General features: G+C 45.9%; 1 protein-coding gene across 1 annotated transcript in view; it reads left to right on the forward strand.

The window, feature by feature from the left end:
• Positions 1 to 1,470: 1,470 nt before the first annotated feature.
• Positions 1,471 to 21,723, forward strand: part of ETV4 (ETS variant transcription factor 4) — a 42,663-nt gene continuing 22,410 nt past the window's right edge. The window contains exons 1-3 of the mRNA XM_065422639.1: positions 1,471 to 1,527; positions 1,645 to 1,738; positions 1,991 to 2,038. Coding sequence (XP_065278711.1) covers positions 1,471 to 1,527; positions 1,645 to 1,738; positions 1,991 to 2,038 — 199 coding nt within the window. The remainder of the gene's footprint in view (positions 1,528 to 1,644; positions 1,739 to 1,990; positions 2,039 to 21,723) is intronic.

Genomic DNA, 21,723 nt, shown 5'->3' on the forward strand with positions numbered 1-21,723 from the left:
ATTCCACATTGATATTAGTGATGTGCAGAACATGTCACTATGCCTCGTTTTCATACTTACAATTATAAAGACTCATCCCTTTTTCTTTCTTTCTTTCTTTCTTTCTTTCCCTTTTAATTATGACTCTCTCTCCAGTATCAATCTTTGTCTAGGGGATAATTTCTGCCAGAACAATATCTTCTTGTAACTGAGTCCCTGGCCCCATGGAACTCTAAAGACGAAATTTAAAAACTTGAGTCCACAGAGGTTTATGAAAAACAGATATTTATTTCGATATGCAAATTACATTTGAACATGTAAATACAGGAGATGGAGCACCTGGTTTGCACATACAAATGTTGGCTGTACATGCAAGTGTTTATTTCTGTGTGTGCAAACTCAGGGACTGGAATTATATTTTATTTTATTGGCACTAAGTAGTTATACCAAAGAAATCGGTGTTGAAAGCCAGGGTTGCCTGGTTGGTACAACGGGACAGAAGGAGATTCTAAATGTGAGCGATATTTTCAAAGTCTCACTGAAACTTTAAAAAAAAAAACCACCGTCATAACAGGAGTGTAGATCATTTAAAAGCTGCTTTAAAATGACTCCAACGCTGAGAGTTGTCAGGCCTGGACGTGTGTAAGTCCTGGGGGAGTCTGCTGGTGTGAGCCGTGCACACGCCGTGCCATGCACACAACTCAGCTCAGCACGGCTCTGGCTCCTCGCCCCGTGCAGACCTTTATGAATGAACTTTGGGAGTTTTTTTATGAATGGGAGCCCCAGCCTTGAATGAATCCCAGAGTGACGCGATCTGATTGGCCCTGGAAGCCGTAGCCGCTCCCCCTTCTGCTCTGGGTGAGGGCCAAGCAGAGCTGTGATTGGCGGGCGTGTCCCAGCCCGGGGCTTCATTCACAAAGTCAATGAAACAAAGAAGCAAGAAAGCTGAGCCTGGGAAGGAGGAAATGCACCAATGGGAGGCTCCCCCCGGGCACACAACTGTCTGAGCCGCCAGGAAAGCGAGCCCTTTCCGTGGGAGCGGGACTGGGGGAACAGGTGAGAGCCCGGGCCGGGGGAGCTGGGCAGGGGGGCAGTTTCCATTGGGGAGCGAGGCATCACCCCGCCTCTTCGCACAAGTTTTGCCAGATGCAGCGCGAACGACGCCTCGTTGCACATCACACCCAGCACTGCAGCCGGGGAGCGGGGAGGGGCAGTGGGGCCGCTGCTGGTAACCTGCCCCCAGGGTCGTTTTAGGAAGGGGCTGAATCTTCGAGCCCCGCTCCTGCAGCTAGGACAAGCCCGTGGGGGTCGGGGATGGGGAGATGCCACGAGGCCCAGCCCGGGACGTGGTGGGCTAAAGCAGGTGCAGCCGAAACTCCAAGGGGCGCTCCCTGTTTGCTCCCCAGCCCTTGTGAAACAGGGTCTCTCTGCCCCTCTCCCCGCAGGTCGCTGCCCTGAGCTGGCTGCTCCATGCCCACGAGGAGTTAACCCATGGACGGGAGGATGAAAGGGTACTTGGACCAGCAAGTGCCTTACACTTTCACACACGTGAGTAGAGCTAGAGCCCCAGGGCTGAGGCTGCAGGCAGCGCTCAGCCCCGGGGAGAGGTGGCCCAGGGCCCAGTCCTGACATGACTTTCCCAAGCTGGTTTGTCCTTTTCTTCAGAAACCGCCCGGAAATGGGACCCTCAGCAGCCGAGCTCTGATGGGCGCCAGGAGACCCATGGACCCAGGCTTAGCACCCCCTCAGGACTCGGAAGGTAAAGGCAGTAGCAGCACCCCAGGGGCAGTGGGGAGGGACAGGGCTCATGGGGGACAGTGGGAGGAGGTTGCGGGGGGAGGGACAGGGCTCATGGGTAGGGACCAGACCCTCCCCTCCCTCTGCTTCACTCCCCCATTTCCCTGCAGTGTTTGTGTTTCTTTCCCATCCCGCATCACCAACCCTGGAGCATCCTGCTGTCAGTCCAGCCCAGGCCAGCCTTCAGTAAAGGCACTTTTCACTTTTCTTGCAGACCTCTTCCAGGATTTGAGCCAGTTTCAGGAGACTTGGCTGACAGAAGGTAGGCACCCATTCCTCTCTTTTTGTTTGTCTCTCATTTGTTTGTCTTTGGTGTTTGCTCTGCTCTTCCTTTACTTCGTTTGCCTAGTTCCAAACATTAAATATATTTTTCAGCCTGGCAAACCTCTAGTCTTGTGTAAATCAAGGATTATGAATCACACTATTGTGCTGGCTATTTGCTTATGAATGGAACTTGGCCCTTGGCCCATTTTCAGTGTCTGCTGGCAACTGCTGGGATTTTGTGTTAATTTGTCACTTATCTTTGTTAGTTGCCAAAACACTGATGATTTCTTTAATAAACAATGGAATGTTGCCTTCAGTTTTGGGAGCAAAATGCTCTTCTGCTAATTCAGAAAAGCCAGTGCTGTGAGGAGGTTGTCTTGGAATTTCTTTGTGTCTCTAAACTGTGTATTTAGTTTTGATATTTAAACTGTTTTGCCTTTTGACTTCAGCATTGAAGGGAAATGATCAAATTTCGATGAGCCCAATTAATTTAAATTGCAACTAATTCTAAGTGGTCTTTTGTATTTGCTTTGACTGCAAGGATACCAGTGGCCTGTCCTCTGAGAGAGTTAAAATGTTTGTTTAATTTACTTATTAGCTGAAGAAGTACTCTTGTGTCTGAGAAAGCCCCTAGTATGTTGTTGGTACTTAACAAATATTTAATAATAATATCCTAAATACATATGGTAATCTGAGCAGCAATCTTTCCCCTAATTCTACCACAACAAGAAAATATAGTCCTGCAAAAGCAGGATTTTTTTAAACAAAAATTTGTCAATTGAATACAAAAAAATTGGCTTTTATTTAAAAAAAATGTTCTCTGTTCAGTTAAAACCAAAGTGAGAAGACTTTTTGATCAGGCAACGTTCAGGAATGCAGACTTCATGGACACAAAATATCATCTGGAGGCCAGTCCAGGATTAGAATACCCATCCTGTTCATGCTACAAGGGAAAAAGAGGTGGATTTGCTTGAAGTCCATCTATGTAAATACCGTTCATACACTCAGATTATGAAAGAGGTTCTTTTAACTCTCAAAAACTTTAGAGGTGTTAGCAAACGGACATCATGTCAGACTTGGGTTCTGGTGGAGTTTCCGTTCTGGGCCTTCTGCTCTGTGATATTTGTTTTAAATTTGACACCATTAAAGTCCAAAGAGCTTACACAGAATCTCTTGTGCAATGTTCCCATAAGTAATAGCATACCCTGCAGTAACTAATTTGTGAAATTACTAGAGGGGGAAGGAGAGGCCACATCAAGGTCTCACTGCTATGGACAGAGATAAGATATTGTTAGATAGTAATGCAAACCACAAAAAAATATAGTGAATAAATTATGGTTCTCTGCCTGGGCATACGTTGGGTAAAAGTTGTGGAGAGCTGCCTAATGGTTAGAGTGCTGGACTGGAAGACAGAACTTCTGGATTCTATTTCCCAGCTTTTGTCACTGGCTTTCTGTGTGACCTTGGACAAGCCAATTCACCTCTCTGATCTCCAACTTCCCGACTTGCAAATTCATAATAAATATTAATCCTTTGCACTTCTATAGTAACCTGCCATTCCAGGATCTCAAAGCACTTTACTGACAGTGATGAATGAACCTCTGTGAAGTATGAATTGCAATTCCCCTTCTGAGGCATGGAGCATCTCGGAGACTTGCTCCAGGGCGCACAGCGAGGAACAGACTCCAGGTCTCCTGATACTTGGTTGCACGGTATAACTGCAAGACCACATTCCCTCTCATGGGGGATAATACGGACCCACTTTACCCAGGCAATTAGTGTTTGTAAAGTGCTATGTCATCTTGGGATGAAAATGCAGAGTTGTTATATTTGATTATTGAATGTTTGGAGCTGGGAAAACGAGATTTTTGGGGGAAGGAGTAGGTGGACTGGGGTAGACATTCCCCTTCCCCTGACAAGTATATATATAGTATATATTAGGGAGCTAAGAGAAGACCATCTATGATAAGTCTGTGAAGCTGCCTGCACCATACCAAACCCTATGGACTTTCCATTCCCACCACCTCTTTCTCTTTCATAAGATCCAACTTCCAGGGCAAAACTAAAGAAATCCTGAGCTTCCCAGTTATTTATTTACAGACCACCTGCATTATAAGAAATGACCAACTATAACAAAAATAATTGTATTTATTTGTAAAAAAGTGAGATGCTGTTTCTGTGGACACAGTTCTCCTGGAAACTGCCAAACTGCTGGTATTTTAAATCTAGCTCACTGAGTGTAGTCAGAGTCCAATTGGAGCCTTAGTTGAGATTGTGCACAGGCTTTAACAATCCAGGTTCCGTTCCTTAGACTGTAAGTGTGTGGTGAACTGGCTCTTCAGCTAATCTGAGATGCTGTAAATTTGTCAGTGAAACAAACAAATTGCAGGCTGAGGATTTAAGTCCCAATTTTCCTGAGGAGAGCTCCCCTCTCAAGCAGGCTATTATTTGTTCTTTGTACTTGCATTTGCTAACGTGTTTGATAATCAGTTATTATCTAATGTCTGGGTATGTGGAGCTATGTGCTAGCATTTTTGTATCCGATTTAGACAATTCTAAGCTACACATATATCTTTGAACAGTGCAAGGGAAAACTGAGAAATTGAAGAAATATGAATAATGTGAAAAAAATGAAACTTTGAAATATTTTATCTATTTCCTGCCTCCACCTCATGCAATTGAGAAATATAGCTTTGTGTTAAAGGCTCCTGCAATTACTTTTAAAACAAAAGACTGCAGGAAGGAACCAACTTGTAAATATAAATCAGGAATTAGTTTGTGCCAAGCATCCAGCTATGCACAAAATAAAAAATTTAAGTATGTAACTTAACTTTGTTCTACAATTAGTTTAATTCAGGAGGTTTTTATAGCAGCAAATAGGGCCCAATTTCCACATTGCACGGGTATAAATCACCAATCTCTGTACATATGCAAGTCTTTTTTAGCAGACACAGGAATCTTAGGCCTTATAGCCATAACTTTGATGCTCTTTTCCACATCACTTTTTGTCTGAATTGGAGCATGTTAGAATGAAATGTGTCTCTTGCAGTAGGTAACTGTGGAACTAGTTTTGTGCCAAAGTTTTCATAAACGTGACTCAGGATTCAAAGCTGCAAAGGCTTCCCAGGAGAAAAGTTTCTGTATTTTCCTTAGTTGTCTGTGCTGACTCCTCTGTTTTTAGAACCACTGGGGAAGCGGGGTGGGGGAAATATTCTTCCTTGTGTGACTCTGGTCTGAAAGTGTTGGTTATAACCCTAGGGAGCCCGTAAATGCTATGGGATAAGATCGGGCAAGTGTTGATGGATTCAGTTGAAGTTACTAAAATAAGCCAGGAGAGAGGCTATGAGAAGCCTGTTTAGTTCCCTGCTCTCTTGGAAGAACGTCTGGTGGCTTAGGGGCAAAGAGGATGGAAGTAAATTTCTTGGACTATGTTTCAGTTATGTGAGATGGAGAACAAATTCGGAGAATTATGGTTCTCATGTAAGTGAGACTGACTGACAGCTCTGGCTTCAGGGCACAGGGCCTGTTGGTGCATCTTCCCACTGCCAGCCCTATAGGCCAGTAGCTCTCAACCTTTCCAGACTCCTGTACCCCTTTCAGGAGTCTGATTTAGCTGGTTTACCCCCAAGTTCCACCTCACTTAAAAACTACTTGCTTACAAAATCAGACATAAAAATACAAGTGTCACAGCACACTATTACTGTACAATTGCTTACCTTCTCATTTTTTACCATATGATTATAAAAAATCCATTGGAATATAAATATTGTACTTACATTTCAGTGTATAGTATATAGAACAGTATAAACACATCATTGTCTGTATGAAATTTTAGTTTGTACTGACTTCACTAGTGCTTTTTATGTAGCCTGTTGTAAAACTAAGTAAATATCTAGATGTGTTGCTGTGCCCTGGAAGACCTCTGCATACCCACATGGGTATGCGTACCCCTGGCTGATTGCCACCACTATCGGGCATTACACCTCAGAGTTGCATTCCAGCCATGCCCCTTCTGTTTGATTCCTCCACCTCAGAGCAGACACCATCCACTCTGTGGGGCTGAGATATGGACCATTGTTCTATGTTACCCTGAGTAAAACTGTCAGCAGCCCAGGACAGGCAGCTGGCCATGATGCTCTATTAAAAATAACAGAATAGACACAGGCTCTCCAGGCAACAGACTGAGACCCCCAAACTCAGCTCATCTGTTGCTGAGACTGAATTTTAACCTACAGTCCTCTTGGTGCTATTGTCCAACTACCACCTAGAGCCTGGGTGCCCTCGTCAGTCACTTGTGATGACAGATTTCTCAAAGACTGTTGTCCACTCTTTGAATTCTGTAGGAATTTTCTTTTCTTCGCTCTTGGTTCCACTTAGAGCCATGCAGATTATTTCAAATGACAGTAATTTGAGCTGGCAGCGTTTTACTGGCTCCAGTCTAGTCTGTTACTCAGGCCAGTACAGGGTTGTTCCCGACAGTATATTTCTGGGGTGCTTTGTCCAGTCTAGTTCTAAGTGCCTCAGGCGGCTGGGCTTCCACCAGTGGATGTAGCTGGCTGCCAGTCCTACTATCGTAGTATTCAGGCAGCTGCTAGTCCTGCCTTGCCTCTGTCCTTTAAAGCGTATGGTCTCTATTACACTTTCTGCAGTGCAGTTGAAAATGGTTTTGTCCATTCAGCACTAGCAGCCAAAGTGTTTTCAGCAGCAATTTGATAGAGGCTTTGGAGAACAAGCATTCGCAGCCGGTACTCGTTTTCCTGCTGTGAAAAGGCCCAGGAAATGCTTGTAAGAAATAATAATAAAACACTAGCCAGGCCTGTGCTGTCTGGTCTGTATTGTCTGAAAGACTATTTAGTTTATGGCAACGGGCAGGTGCTTGGTCCTTTGGCAGATATCTTATGGACATGCCCTTTGCGATCTCCGTACTGCGCTAGTGACCCGACCGTGTGTAATGGCAGGTCTGTCTGAGCGAGGCTCGGGACTCTGTCCCTATTTGTGTGTTCCAGAGAGCAAAGTTGGCACTTAGCTGAGAGGAATGAGAAGAGCGGGCAGTGGGCACACAATCGCTGGTTGCCACCCTGATTCCAGTTCTGTCCCTGGGAGACTGTCTTGGGCTCTGACCGAAATGTTTCCTGATATTCAGCCTACAACTTCCCTTGACCATTCAAGTGAACCGGTTGGTTTTGGTTCCATCCCCTGGGATCCCACCCTAGTTTTCCCACATCCTATGTTCTTTAGAGACTTGCAGCTGTTTTTCATTCCCTCCTGCCCCCATCTACATTACTAACATTTCCCACTATTTCACCTCCACTGGTGGTGCCAACGCAGAGAAGGGTTTTGATGCTGCCGCTATGGTCACGTGGACCTGCTCTGAGCAGGATTGGCATCAAGGTGTTACCACACTAGCAGCAGCTGGAGCCCTGTCTATACTGGAGCCCCAGGGGAGCTGGACCCTTGGGAGAAATGGCAGAAGCAGCCATAGTTGCTATTTGTCCAAGCAATGCACATTTACCTCTCATCATTGCTTCTTGTGAATCAGCTCGAGTCATTTGTGCTGCATGTTTTAGTTCCCGTTGCTTTATTGGCATCATCCTGGCTGGAGCAAATGAAATAGTCACATGCTCTTGGAATGTTAAAAACAGGTTACAAAAAATTTGTACCAAAGGAAACTTCCCCTTCCTAAGCGGTGTCGATCAGAGAGCTGCTTGTGCACTTGCTGCTACCGCCTCTGCCCAATCCGGCTCCTGCTGGAGAGACAGTAAGTCCCCTCCTGCCCCCCGTGTGTCATGGACGGTCGGTTTAAATGACACTAAACCACCTTTTTTATATCCGTGTTTAAGCGTTACAGCAAAAACGTGCTCCCTGCTGTGCAGCAAGAGTGACCTCCAGTGGCAATCCAGGCTGCTCCTGAGTGAGGTGTCCCTGTGCCTGTCCCCAGGGAGCACTGTCGGCTCTTCCCAGTTCAACTTGCGTCTATGGTCAGCGATATATATTTGTCACTGACAGCCCCAACAGTCAGGATTCCGGGTGGGATCAACTCCCTTCCAGCAGGCTGGAACCCTCTTTGCCGGGTTTCCAGCATAGCTTGTTATTTCGGGTTTTCTCAGCATTATCACTCTACTGCTGGAAACTCAGAGGGGCAGTTGGCTTCAGACAGTTTCTCTGTTCAGTCCCCTTTGAGTCACTTCCAGCTTTTCGTGGGACTTTATTTCCCCTCTCCAGAAGGGAGGAAGCTGTGCACTTCATTTTGGGGGCTGTTGAATGGTGGGGTGTAGCTCTCGGTTTAGCAGCAGTAGAATCTGACACTGGTGGCTGCAGCTCTTGCTTAGCTCTGACAGGCCAGGTCCCTGCACTGTCTTCTCCACTTCTCTGTGATATCAGGGAAATCCTTGCATGTTTCACTCCCCTGCATGATTTTCACTAGCCTTCAACCACTGGAAAAAAGAACAAAACAACTTGCCCCAAAACTATCAGTTTGCGAGTTTCCTAACTAGGTTTAAATGCGGACCCTAGATCTCTCCCGAGAACATACCCCTGCAACTAGACACTGTGCTGCATCGTATTGTTCCTTAACCTGCAGAACCTGACGTCTCCAAGCCCCAGCTTCTTAACAATACAGATGAAAAACTTTGGGAATGGAACACTTTCAGCCCCTGAGTAAGAGCAGCGTTGTTCCAGCCCAGCCTGGCACAGATTAGTGCTATTGTCTCTTTTGGTGTCACTGTCAGTTTCCCTCCCATTAGTTTCTGACAAGAATAGAGGTGGTGGCAGCATGAAGATCTCTTCAATCTGTTAATATGCAAGTGATACGGTAGCTGGTTGTTTAGACCCAAAATATTGCCTAAAAGTTAGAACTTCCTCCAGATCATAAACTTCTCTTTTTACCTGTAATAAAATAAACTCCCTGCTCTAGCCAAGGTGAGAACACTAGCTGTTATTTTCTAGTTCCTTAAGAAACCAAGTGAGTTTTTCCTCTTCCTCCTGCAGCGGCAGCAAAGAGACGCTATTCTCTGGGCTGGCTGACCTTACTGATGCTGTGAACAAACTAATAGTAATTGTCAAGTGTTGTATTAGTATCTGTAAATTAGGCTCTGTGTCCTCACTGCCCCTGTATGTGTAGGTGCTGTCGACATTACAAAGGGAAGCTATGCTGTAGTCTGTTTTCAGGATTCATCTATATTAGAAATACCACCAAGACTTGCATCTGACAGTGACATTATCTGTGGACCTGGCCACAATTAGAGAGCTCAGTTGCTCCTAGATCACAGTCCTGTGCACTGTCCACTAGATCCCTCTTACAGAGTACAGAAAATGAGCTGTGTTCCTCTCAGCTCTATTAGAAACACAAACGTTGGTCTTGTCACATAAAATCCATCTTTCCCAAGCGGACAAGGGCAAAAGCCAGTAAATACATCATGTTTCTCCCTTTGCTTGTAAAACCCAGTTCAAACTTCTCGTCACTTTTAGAAGCATCTTTTTAACAAGAAAAGCAAAGCTGTATTCAAAACAAACAAACAAACAAACCACTAGCAAGTGAGCAAATTTTATCTCTGCTGTCCAAATCTAGCATTTAAAATGCATAAAACAGAGCACATGTAAATGTCGAGAATTTCCATGTTGCTTATCTCTGCTAAGCAGAGAAATACATATTTTCACTAGGCAGAAGGAGTAGGGTTGCCATGTCTCTGTGTGTATGTGATATACATTTTTCCTGCATCGTAGTGCCAGGATACAAAATATATTTCAGGGGACTATCCCATGGAAATCAGAATGGACGTTGAGAGCAGCTCTTCTGAATCATGTTGTGGTGTCCCCTTTACAAGTCCGGTCTTAAATACTCACAGTGAGATTGCAAGTCTCGATTTCTGAACTGTGCAGTCCTTCTTATCGTAGTTTAGCCTCATTTAGACTAAAGTTCAGCGCCTACTCCTACAGCTTCTTGCTAAGTCTCCTTTATTTCTATTTTAAAAGTTTCGATACGATTTTGATCATCTCATTTTAAACCTCAACAGATGAGCTGCTGCAGTCTGGCTCTCATCTTCCTTACAGATTGTTCAGATTTATATTTATATACATATGGATATTTTTTTCTTCTGTGGTCTAACTAGAACATCTCACCATATTCAGTGGCTTGGTTCCTTAATTTGTTTCATACAGAAATGCTTAAAGGGATACTGTCAACTTGAATTTGGTCTCAGATTTAATTTTTATTTTCTTTTTTAAAAACCCAAGCTTTTATCAAAATATGAGACTAAAATAAATGTTTCCACCATTTAAAAAAAAATCCAGACAGTTTTTTTGAAAAGGCTCTAATCCCGAGCAATGCGGTGCTATAAACCTGACAATGAAACTAGATATAAACAAAAGATGAACCAGTGGCTAAGTCCACATAAATTGCATCCACAAATTTTTTTTAAAGGGTAACATTAAAATCTATTAATCTATTCTTTGGCCCCATGCTATTTAATATCTTTATCAGTGACCTGGATAAAAACCCCAAAGTCATCACCAATAAAGTTTGCAGATGACAGAAAAATTGGAGGAGTGGTAAACAATGAAGAGGACAGATCTCTGATTCAGAGCGATCAGGATCACTTGGTAAACTGGGCACAAGCAAACAATATGCATTTTAATGTGTTTTTCCCTAAAAGATTTGCTCTAGGATTTATTTTGGGACAGTTCTATGACCTGTGCTCTATAGATCAGACTACACGATCACAAGGGTCCCTTCTGGCTTTAGAATCTATCTAAAGAGTCTCCTAACCCAGCTAAGAGAAATACAGAAAGTGAATAAAGAGCATAATATTCCATAATATTGAGTGTTCCTAGTAACCTAGGGAAAGAAATGTACCTGCTTGAAATGTGTTTTCAAGTTGACCGAGTCGCTCTAAAGTTCTGGGGCCTAATTGTCTCATCAGCAGGATCAGTCAATGGGAATTATGTGTGTTCTATTGACAGGATAATGGGGGGCAGCTCCATGTCCCTCTAGTTCTAACCTCTTCTTCCATGATTGGAGCTTTATCTGATGGATAGAGCTCCGTGTCTGTCACGGAGGTCGCAGAAGTCACAGATTCCGTGACTTTCCACAACCTCCATGACTTCTGTAGCCACCGTGTTGGCCCTGGGGACAGCCACACCGGCCGCTGCTCGAATGGCTCTGCAGCCAACCGCTCGGGTGGCCCGACAGCCAGCCGCATCAGCCGCTGCTGGAGCAGCCCCGGGGCCAGCCAAACCGGCCGCTGTTTGGGCAGCCCCTGGGAGCAGCGGCAGTTGGGCAGCCCCAGAGGCAGCCGGAACAAGCAGCCACTGCTCAGCGGCCCCCGGCAGCTGGTGCCGCTGGCTCCCCCCTCGCAGAGCAGCGACCCACCCTTTGCGCCCCCCAGCAGTGGCCCACCAGAGCAGTGGCCCCCCAGCTAAGATTTATTCAGGGATATTTATAGTACAAGGCATGGACAGGTCACGGGCCATGAATTTTTATTTATTGCCCGTGACCTGTCCATGACTTTTACTAAAAATACCCCTGACTAAATCGTAGCCTTTTGGATGGAGCTAGCAGTGATGGATCTCGTATGGTGCTTCTGGCTGCTCTAACGCCTGGCAGTGAAACTTGCTGTAGGGTGCTGGTTCTCAGGTCTGTCATAGAGCTTGTTAACAGGGTGGTTTTGATGCAAAGGATTCTTGCTTCTTGCCCCACTCGTGTTTGTGTGTGTTCGTTTGCTCTGAAGACTGTCCAAAGGCCTGGTACTGATGATGTGTCAGTGCAGCGGGACTGGACAATCGGGTGCCGGTTGTAGGGACTATGTATCCTAACCCTTGTCTTCTGGCTTTGCTGTGGGAATATAATGAAACCCCCTCGAGTTGTATGGCAGCTGAGGCCCCCTTTGAATCCTGATGCCAGCCTCATGGAATCTGTGGCGGGTTCTGTTTGGGATGCTCTGATCTCCGGGGTGGCTAATATGTGCTTCAGCCACTGCTTGTACTTTACCTAACTGCCTATATCCTTCCGATTAGCATCCCAGATCGTTCTGTGCGACTCCTTAGGAGGCAAAGAATCCCTGGATTCTGAACAAACGAGTCTGGTTTCTAGCCTTCAGGCCTCACTCTAGATTTCTAAGGAGGAAACTGCAGCTGTGCTTAGCCTTATCCTGTTAAATCTGCATGAGTGATCTGATGGAAACAAGCGTTCGGAGGAAAGGGAGTACCTTTTATGCTGTGATAAACCTGCCTTGATTTGCCTACTTTTTTTTTTTTTTTTTTTTTTTTTTGGAGCAGTTTGTTCTGAACCCAAAATATGGACTTTTGCCTCCAATGAAGAAAGACATAGAAATCACCCCACCTTCCCTCCCTACACATTCACCCATGCCTAACCACTGGGACATTCTTGATTGCTAGAGAATTTGTTGATGCTTACGGCGGCACAGCTGTACCAATACAGTTGTGCCAGTGTAAGATCTCCCGTGTAGCTGCTCCCGCAAATCACCCCCAACAAGCGGCGGTAGCTATGTTGGCAGGAGATCGTCTCCCACCGACATAGCGCTGTGCACACGAGCACTTATGCTAGCGAAACGTATGTCACTCAGGGGGGTGTTTTTTTCACTCCCTGAGTGACAAAAGTTTTGCCCACATAAGTGTTAGTGTAGACATGGCCTAATACTTGACAGTGTCTCTACAAACATAGCTGATGCTTGTGTTGATTCACAGCATTAATTCAAGCCAGCTCTTTGAACCCGGTGAAATGGAAAGAGTCTCAAAATTCAATGACAAGCTACACAAGTGTTGCCAAAGTGTAAAGGTGACGGGAGAGACAGGGCCGGCTCTACTGTTTCTGCTGCCCCAAGCAGCGCGCCGAATTGCCGCCGCAGACGGCGGGGGCAGTCAGTGTGCCGTTAGGGCAGCACGCGCGTTTCTGCAGCGGCGGCAATTCGGCGGCAGCTTCTGTCTTCAGCCGAATTCAGCTCCAGGGAACCAGACTTGGAAACATGCTGCATTGGCTCACAGGGAGCGCCTTTGTGGGGACTTGTGATGTGTTTATAACTTGTTGACTGTCCTTCTGACCTCCTCATTACTGGCATTTTTCTTTAACATTTCGCATGTTGTACCAGCATGGTGCAGCCCGACGGGGGCAATAGCAGTGGGGCAGCCTAATACAGATGAGGTGCCAGTGTGTCTAGACTTCTTCAGACAATCTGGGAAGGCAAGCAAGAAAATGCAGGTGACTAGAAGGATAATTAGATCTTCCTGCTTTGGCGGAAAAGCAATAGCTCTGGAGGCTTTTCATTTGAAAATTGAAGGCGTATTCTTCTGTGTGAGAAGGTAGGGTAGGAAGGTAAACTTGGGAGGGGGGGTGTTTGCACAGAACTGAATGGAGATGTGCAGGTATTTGGAGGAAGTTGGTTGGGTGTGGCTACTGCAACTCCAGGTATGTTGCTTAGGGCTGAAATCTCTGCACAACGTAAGCTCAGACTGGCTGGAAAAGAGTTCGTTGTGTATTGGTACAAGGCCCAATTTCTGAGCAGCAAATGCTATGCTGAAACCAGGATTCTATTCCTATTTTTTGATTGCCTCAGTCTCTTTGCTGTTCTTAGCAGAAGTTTGTCTTCTCATCCAGAAATTAAGGGTGTTCTAGAATAAGTACAACTAGATGTTGCTTTTGAAGACAAAGCTGGGTTGGTACCTTTATTTTTTATATTTTTGTCCCATTTTATAGGGAGACGATTATGAGAGAAGAACTTCAACAAAACTACATCCTAGGTTGAGGGCCATGTTGGGCCAACCTAACGTCAAGACACTGAACAAATTATTAATCAATCAGTTTGTTAGCATCTAGAGGATAACAGGGTTATAAGGACTAGCCAGCATGTATTTGTCAAGAACAAATCATATCAAACCAACCTAATTTCCTTTGTGATGGCTACTGTGGATGGGGGAAGCTGTAGACATGATGTGTCTTGATTTAATTAAGGCTTTTGACACAGTCCCGCGTGACATTCTCAGAAGCAAACTAGGGAAATGTGGTCTAGAGGAAATGACTATAAGGTGGGTGCAAAGCTGGCTGAATGACCATATTCGAAGAGTAGTTATCAATGGTTTACTGTCAAACTGGGAAGATGTATCTAGTGTGGTCACGTAGGCATCTGTCTTGGGTCCGGTACTAATCAATATTTTCATTAATGACTTGGATAATGGAGTGAGAGTATACTTATAAAATTTGCAAATGACACCAAGCTGGGAGGGGTTGCAAGCACTTTGGAGGACAAGATTAGAATTCAAAATGACCTTGATAAACTGGAGAATTGGTCTGAAATCAATAAGATGAAATTCAATAAAGTCAGTGCAAAGTACTACACTTAGGAAGAAAAAATTAAATGCACAACTACAAAATGGGGGCTAACTGGCTAGGTGGTAGTACTGCTGAAAAGAATCTGGGGTTATAGTGGATCACAAATTGAATATGGATCAATGTGATGTAATTGCAAAAGAGGCTAATATCATTCTGGGGTGAATTAACAGGAGCGTCATATGTAAAGACATGGGAGGTAATTATCCTGCTCTGATTGGCACTGGTGAGGCCTCAGCTGGTGTCCTGGGTCCAGTTTTGGGTACCACACTTCAAGAAGGATGTGGACAAATTGGAGAGTGTCCAGAGGAGAACAACAAAAATGATAAAAGGTTTAGAAAACCTAAGCTCTGAGGAGAGGTTAAAAAAAACTGGGCATGTTTAGTCTTAAGAAGACTGAGGGGTGACCTGATAAGTCTTCAGATATGTTAAGGGCTGTTATAAAGAGGATGGTGATCAATTATTCTCCATATCCTCTGAAAGTAGGACAAGAAGTAATCAGCTTAAACTGCAAAAAGGGAGATTTAGGTTAAATATTAGGGAAAAAAATGTCTAACTAAGGCTAGTTAAGCACTGGAATAGGCTTCCAATGGAGGTTGTGGAATCCCCGTCATTGACGGTTTTTAAGAACAGGGCCCTGGACTAGATGACCTCTCATGCTCCTTTTAGCTTTACGTTTCTATTCTCATATAGCTACAGAAGAAGGAAAATGGGCAAAAATAACCTGGGAGGAGGGTGTGTCTACAGACTCATTATAATTGAAAAATCTGAATGAATTGCTCCTTCTCTGAACGTTTGAGGGGAATGTTCATTAAAGCTCTTCTTAGCAAAAAAGAAAAGCGGAACAAGAGCAAATCCCTATCTGGCTATTCCCTGACACTGAAAAAACTTATAACTGGAGGGTGCCTATGTATGATATTAGTAGAACAGGAATGGCAGAGTAAACTTCAATTCCTGTGCTGAAGCCGTGGGCTATAGCACTGCGGCGACTATTAATATAAAGTTTGTAGGCTGGAATACCCTGTCCAGGGCATGCCCATAGAATCTGCTGTGTCAGTTCTCCTGGTTAAGTGGTGTAGTCCTTGTTCCTTTACTCTATAGGTTTTACTCTATTTTATTATTATTTATATTGTGATAGTGCCTAGGCAACTCAGTTATGGACCAGGGCCCCTGGTTCAATCCCAGAACAAAGATACAGTCCCTGCCCCCAAAAGCTCACAGTTTTATGACCAGAAACAGGTAGATAGGCGGGGAGCACAAGATAACAATGAGTCACCAGGAGTCAGCATGACTGGCAGCTGCCCAGCACACCAGCTGCCTCACCATCATCAAGCTTTTCACAGGCCTCCTGGCGAAGGAGAATTCTAGGACTGAAGTCTGTTTAATTGAATGTATGTGTTAGCTGTAAGAAAAGTTGAAACAATAAAGCTTGAGATGGGTGGTTAAGATTCTGACCACCCTACAAGCTTGTAACCAGTTAGTGGCTCCAGAAATGATTTGTGACCATATGCACAATATGGTTAAAACTTGCTTACAAACCAAAGTGGTGACAGTGTTTTGTCCCTGCCAGAGCCTAGTCTGGCGCACAGATGGCTATCTGTAACCAGTTCATCACACAGTGGACAGGACGCCCTAAGTATATTTGTGTAACCAGTTTGGCTGGGCCTACTTACTCCCAGCTGCCTGTGCAGTGGGTTTCCCCAGGGTGCATTGTTCTGTATGTCCTCTGGGCCCTATATCCCCTACAAAGCTCGGATTTTCCCAGGATGCACTGCTACAAACATGGTCATGATGCAGAAAATTTGCGGTGTGCAGACACAAAGGGTTACTTGTAACCAGCTATGGCAACTGCACGACCAGCTATGGCAACTGCACATCTACCTGGGTACAAAATCACAGTTAAGCGCTGCAGTGCGGAGAGGGCATAAATGAATTCATGTCGACTTGTCTCCTGGTGCCTCAACCTGAGTTGAGGCATCTCCATGAAAACTTACAAGTTTATGCTTTAAAGAGGCTCAAAGAATTCTTATCAGAAGAAAGCAAAGAGCCGTCCCTGGAAAGGATTCTTCATTGTTCTAGTGTCTCTGGAGTAGAGGCTGTGGGGATCTCTGCACATGAGGTTTTACAGCTTTCTCCAAAGTCTAAGCTTTCATTTAAAATAATAATAATAATTAATAATTATAGTCCTTTGGGCTGTGGAGAGAAATCAGAGTGTAAACTGCCTGGCTGTTGTCTTTTCATCCCTGCAGACAAGCAAGTGTGGCTTGATGAGGCATTAATTCTTGAAGCCTTGTTATTATTATTGAGTTGCTAATGCTGTTAACCATGTCATTGCTCTTCGTGCTCCCACAAGATGGGATGGTCCATGGGGAATGAGGCTGCAGATATTCAAACACCTTTATCAGACAGTTTGTGGATTATTCAAAAACCACTGAGGCAATTGCTATTGTCATTATGATGAGTGCTATTTACAGTATCTTCAGCAGGAAGTGCAGGCCTCCTGGGGTGTGACTGTGAGCTGTTTAGTGTTGTCTTTGTGAGGAGAGAGATCAGGTGTTTGGCAGGTCATATAAGATGCCAATATGCTACAATTTTCTCCTAAATTTCCCACCTGAGAGAGCATGCATACAGAGGGGAGGCTCTCTCTCCCACACATACATACAGAGCTTAAATGCTTTCTCTGAAATGCTCTGTCTCCTGTTAGTAACTTACGAACTCCAGCCTTCCCCACCAGTGCCAAGCAATCTGCTTTTTCTGGCACTATTGCTTTGCAAAGGCTACGTCCGTGCAGAGACATAGATGTTTCTTGCTTCTCTCAGGACCTAGCATATCCTTCCCAACTTGAGTTTCTCAGTCAGTAGCTATTTGTGCCACGATGAATTCTCTAAGATTCCTGGGTATTGGGAAATAATGAACCCTAATTAGAAAGAGCAAATAAACCTAAATATTCATCTTGACTTCGAAGAAAAGAGGGAAAGAAACTGAGGCCTGATCTACACTACAAACTTAGGTCGACGGAAGCCACCTTATGTCAACCTAATAATGTGTGTGTGTGTACACTACTGGGTCCCTACTGCTGACATAATTCACCTGTAATGTTGACTTAATTACTTCACCTCTGCAAGAGACGTAGCGCTTAATTCGATGTTGATGGGTCAATAGAGAGGCAGTGTAGACGCAACATTGTGTAAGTTGACCAAATTAGCCTCCAGGAGGTGTCCCACAATGCTCCAGAGATTGATTGCTCTGGAGATCGTTTTCAACTCCGCTGCACAGTGGCCAAGTTCACAGGAAACAGCATCTTCCCTGTTAAAGCCCCGGGAACTTTTAAATTTCCATTTCCTGTTTGATCAGCATGGAGAGCTCACCAGCCCAGCTGGGGGGAGGGATAGCTCAGTGGTTTGAGCATTGGCCTGCTAAACCCAGGGTTGTGAGTTCAATCCTTGAGGGGGCCATTTAGGGATTTGGGGAGTGGTTCCGCTTTGAGCAGGGGGTTGGACTAGATGACCTCCTGAGGTCCCTTCCAACCCTGATATTCTATGATCATGGTGATGCAATGCCCCAAACACGCTCCAGCCTGGAAGTTGTGGATCTTATTGGTCTGTGGGGAGAAGAGTCTATGCAGGCACATCTCCTATCCAGCCGAAGAAATGTAGACATCTACGAAAAGCTTGTGCAGGGCATGGGAGAGAAGGGCTACACCAGGGGCATGCAACAGTGCCATGTGAAAATCAAAGAACTTAGGCAGGCGTACCAGAATCCAAAGGAGGTGAACAGTCATTCTGGTTCTGCACCACCGATATGCCACTTTTACAGTGAGCTGCATGCGATTCTCAGCCGTGACCCCCACCACTGCCGCCAAACGCAGTGTGGATACCTCCCAGGAGTCTGAGTCCTGGGCCACCTCAGGCAACAACGAGGAGGACATTCTGGACGAGGAAGCGGAGGAGAATGTGGGACAGGCGAGTGGCAGATCCATTCTCTCCAAGAGCCAGGAGCTATTTTTAACCCCATAGCCCAGAAAGTGCAGGACAACATGGTGGCCAAGCATGATACCGGGAAAGGCACCTCTGGCGAGTATGCAATTCCAGCCAAACTGTAGGGGTTACATGCTCTTATACTTTTTGTTTAAGATGAAGAAAAAGTGAGGTGCAGTGAAAATCTGCTTCCCAGTGGCCACTCCAGCTACGCAGAGGGTGCACCCCAGAAAAGACTGTTTATGTGCACAGGGACTGTCTGGGAATCCTCCATGGAGACCTCCAGGAAACTTTCATGGAGGTACTCTGCAATCGTTTGCAGGTTTCTGGGAAGGAATGCCTTATTTCTTCCACCACGGTAGGACACTTTCCCACGCCACTCCAGTATTAACTCGGCTGGCTTCATTGCAGTACACAGCATATCAGCATAAGGACCAGTTCTCTACCCAGATGCTTGCAGCATCTGCTCCCTTGCCACCTCTGTCATCCTCAGAAGAGTGATGTCACATAGGGTCACCTAGGGGAGACTGTGGAAGTTTTCATTACAAGTGCTCGGACCACAAACAATAGAGCATGTGATCTACCACCCACGATGATTTCCGAGTCCGTCAACCACAGTTTCCCTAACATGCCAGTGTTTTGGTTGGCAGGGAACTCAGAATCTGCAAGCCCAGGGCGACTGCTACCAGCAGCGTTAAGGGAAGGGGAGGGTGGGCTTCCTGTGTTCTCTTGTGGCCGCAACGCACCCCCCCCCTGCCCCCACCTTGGAGCTGCCCCAGATAAAAAAACGCAATTTGGGAGGCTTAACACTGGTCCCTGGTCTCCAAGCAGACAGGTTTATTGGATGGCTAGAGATTCTGATTATATTCTGGCTTGCACTTGAGTGTAATATGGGGAGGGATTTTTAAATAGCAACCTTGTACCAGACCCCGGGTATGCACTGACAATGGTTGCCTTGTGCTTTGCATGCCTTACAGTGGAAAGCTTGGCCTTCAGCACAGCCTCCACACAGCAGAGAGGCTTTCGCAGATTAGAAGATGGAAAAAGAGAACGTGTGATGACTTGTTCAGCAAGATAATGAACGCGTCCAGGACAGTGGACATGGAGCTCAGAGCCTGGAGGATTTCATTGTCTGAAAAACTGGACATGGGCAAAGAGAGCAAGAGAGCATCCCAGGAGCACGAGTGTGCCATGCAGGATGAGATGCTGCGGATTATGAGGGATCAGTCAGACATGTTGGAGCGTGTGGTTGAGCTTCAAGAAAAACAGCATGACGGCCTGCAAACATCACCTTATTCCCAGTCTCCCTCCCCCAAACATTCCAGGAGGCTAGGGGGGGAAGGGGGGGAGATGCAGTATCCCTTCCACTCAACCCCGGGGGTGGGGTGAGGGGACTAAGAACAAAAGGTGGCCATTTGAAGACCTTTGATGGGCAAGACTTCTGTGCTTTCACAGACAAGCTGACTTGGTTTCTCCCCTCTCAATTTTATCCCACTGTTTGCCCAAGGTTAAATTATTTCCCTGCTCTTTCAGTTTCCTTATGTTTGTGCAATAAAAGTCAATGTTTTGAGAATGAAATACACTTTATTTATTGCAAGCATGAGGGTGTGTGGGGGAAGGGGAGGTGCAGGGAAACTGATGCAACAGAGGAGATGGTATGGGAAGGCACAACGCAGATAAGCAGTGCTCATTACTGAACTGGGTTTTCAAACCTCCTGGAGACACAGAGCTCCTCGCTGGGCTCTTCTTATTGCCCTGGTATCTGGCCACTCAAAATCGGCTGTCAACCTATCCGCCTCCACGCCACACCCCTGCGGAAACTTCTCTCCCTTTGCCTCACAGATATTATGGAGCACACAGCAGGCAGCCATAACAATGGGGATGTTGCTTTCACTGAGGTCTAACCCAGCAAGCAAACTGCTCCAGTGACTCTTTAAATGCCCAAAGTCACATTCCACCACCATTCTGCACTTGCTCAGCCTATTGTTGAACCGGTCCTTACTGCTGTCCAGGTGGCCGGTGTACGGCTTCATGAGCCATGGGAACAAAGGGGGCTGGGTCTCCCAGGATCACTATTGGCGTTTCAACATTATCAATGGTTATTTTGTGATCTGTAAAGAGAGTCCCCGATTGCAGCTTTCTGAAGAGACCGGAGTTCCTAAAGATACGCACGTCATGCACCTTTCCTGACCATCCCACACTGATGTCAGTGAAACGGCCCCTGTGATCCACGAGTGCTTGCAACACCATAGAAGAGTATTCCTTTCGGTTTGTGTACTCTTTGGCAAGGTGGCCTGGTGTCAAGATAGGGATATGCGTTCCGTCTATAGCCCCACCGCAGTTAAGGAACCCCATCGCGGCAAAACTATCCACTATGTCCTGCACACTGTTCAGAGTCACTACCCTTCTTAGCAGAAGTCTATTAATGGCCCTGCACACTTGGATCACAACAGTATCCACAGTGGATTTACCAACTCTGAATTGACTCCCCACTGACCGGTACCAGTCTGGCCTTGCAAGCTTCCTCAGAGAGATCACCACTCGCTTCTCCATGGTCAGAGCAGGTCTCATTTTAGTGTGGCTGCACTTCAGGGCTGGGGACAGCTCTGCACAAAGTTCCTGGAAAGTGGCCTTCTGCATTCAAAAGTTCTACAACCACGGCTCGTCATCCTGCAGTCATGCTTGTCATAGCTGCATAATGATGTGATCCCACCAGTCAGTGCTTGTTTCCCAGGACCAGAAATGGCCCTCCACCACGTTCAGCCGCTGCGTGACTGCCAGTAGCAACCGGGAACTGTTTCGTTCTTTGGGTTGCAGCAGGGCTGCTTGAATGACATCGCAATGTTCCGCGCGGCGGCTCCTGTCTCAGCTCTGGAAATACGGCAGGATAAGGCGTGAGGTGGTTGTAATGCTCACAACAAGAGTGCACAGCTGAGCTGGGTCCATGCTTCTTGGTCTATGGCATACACACAGCTAAGCCAGGCTTTCAAAAAAGGCACCAAAAAGTATAGATTGTATGCCGTTGATATCAGGATAGAGAGGGAGGAAACTACGTCATGGGAGGTCGAAGCCATGTTCCCATTCTCATTCCCCCCTGCAGCAATATTTTGGTCCCATGAGGCATTGCAAGCCCTTCCCAAAACCCCCTGCAGCTAGTTGCACTGTGGCATAGCTACCCACAGTGCACTGCTCTGTGTATTGACGCAAGGGCTGCTGGTGAGGACGCACTCCACCGACACAATGAGTGTGGTATAGACTCGCCCAACCGACTTAATTACTGCAGCGGCTGGAGGTCGATTTAAATTAAGTCGACCTAACTTTGTAGTGTAGACGTTCCCTGAATCTGCAGAGGGAAGAATTGCATCAATG

This window comes from Emys orbicularis, chromosome 25 (assembly GCF_028017835.1).
Source record: "Emys orbicularis isolate rEmyOrb1 chromosome 25, rEmyOrb1.hap1, whole genome shotgun sequence".
Taxonomy (NCBI): Eukaryota; Metazoa; Chordata; order Testudines; family Emydidae; genus Emys; species Emys orbicularis.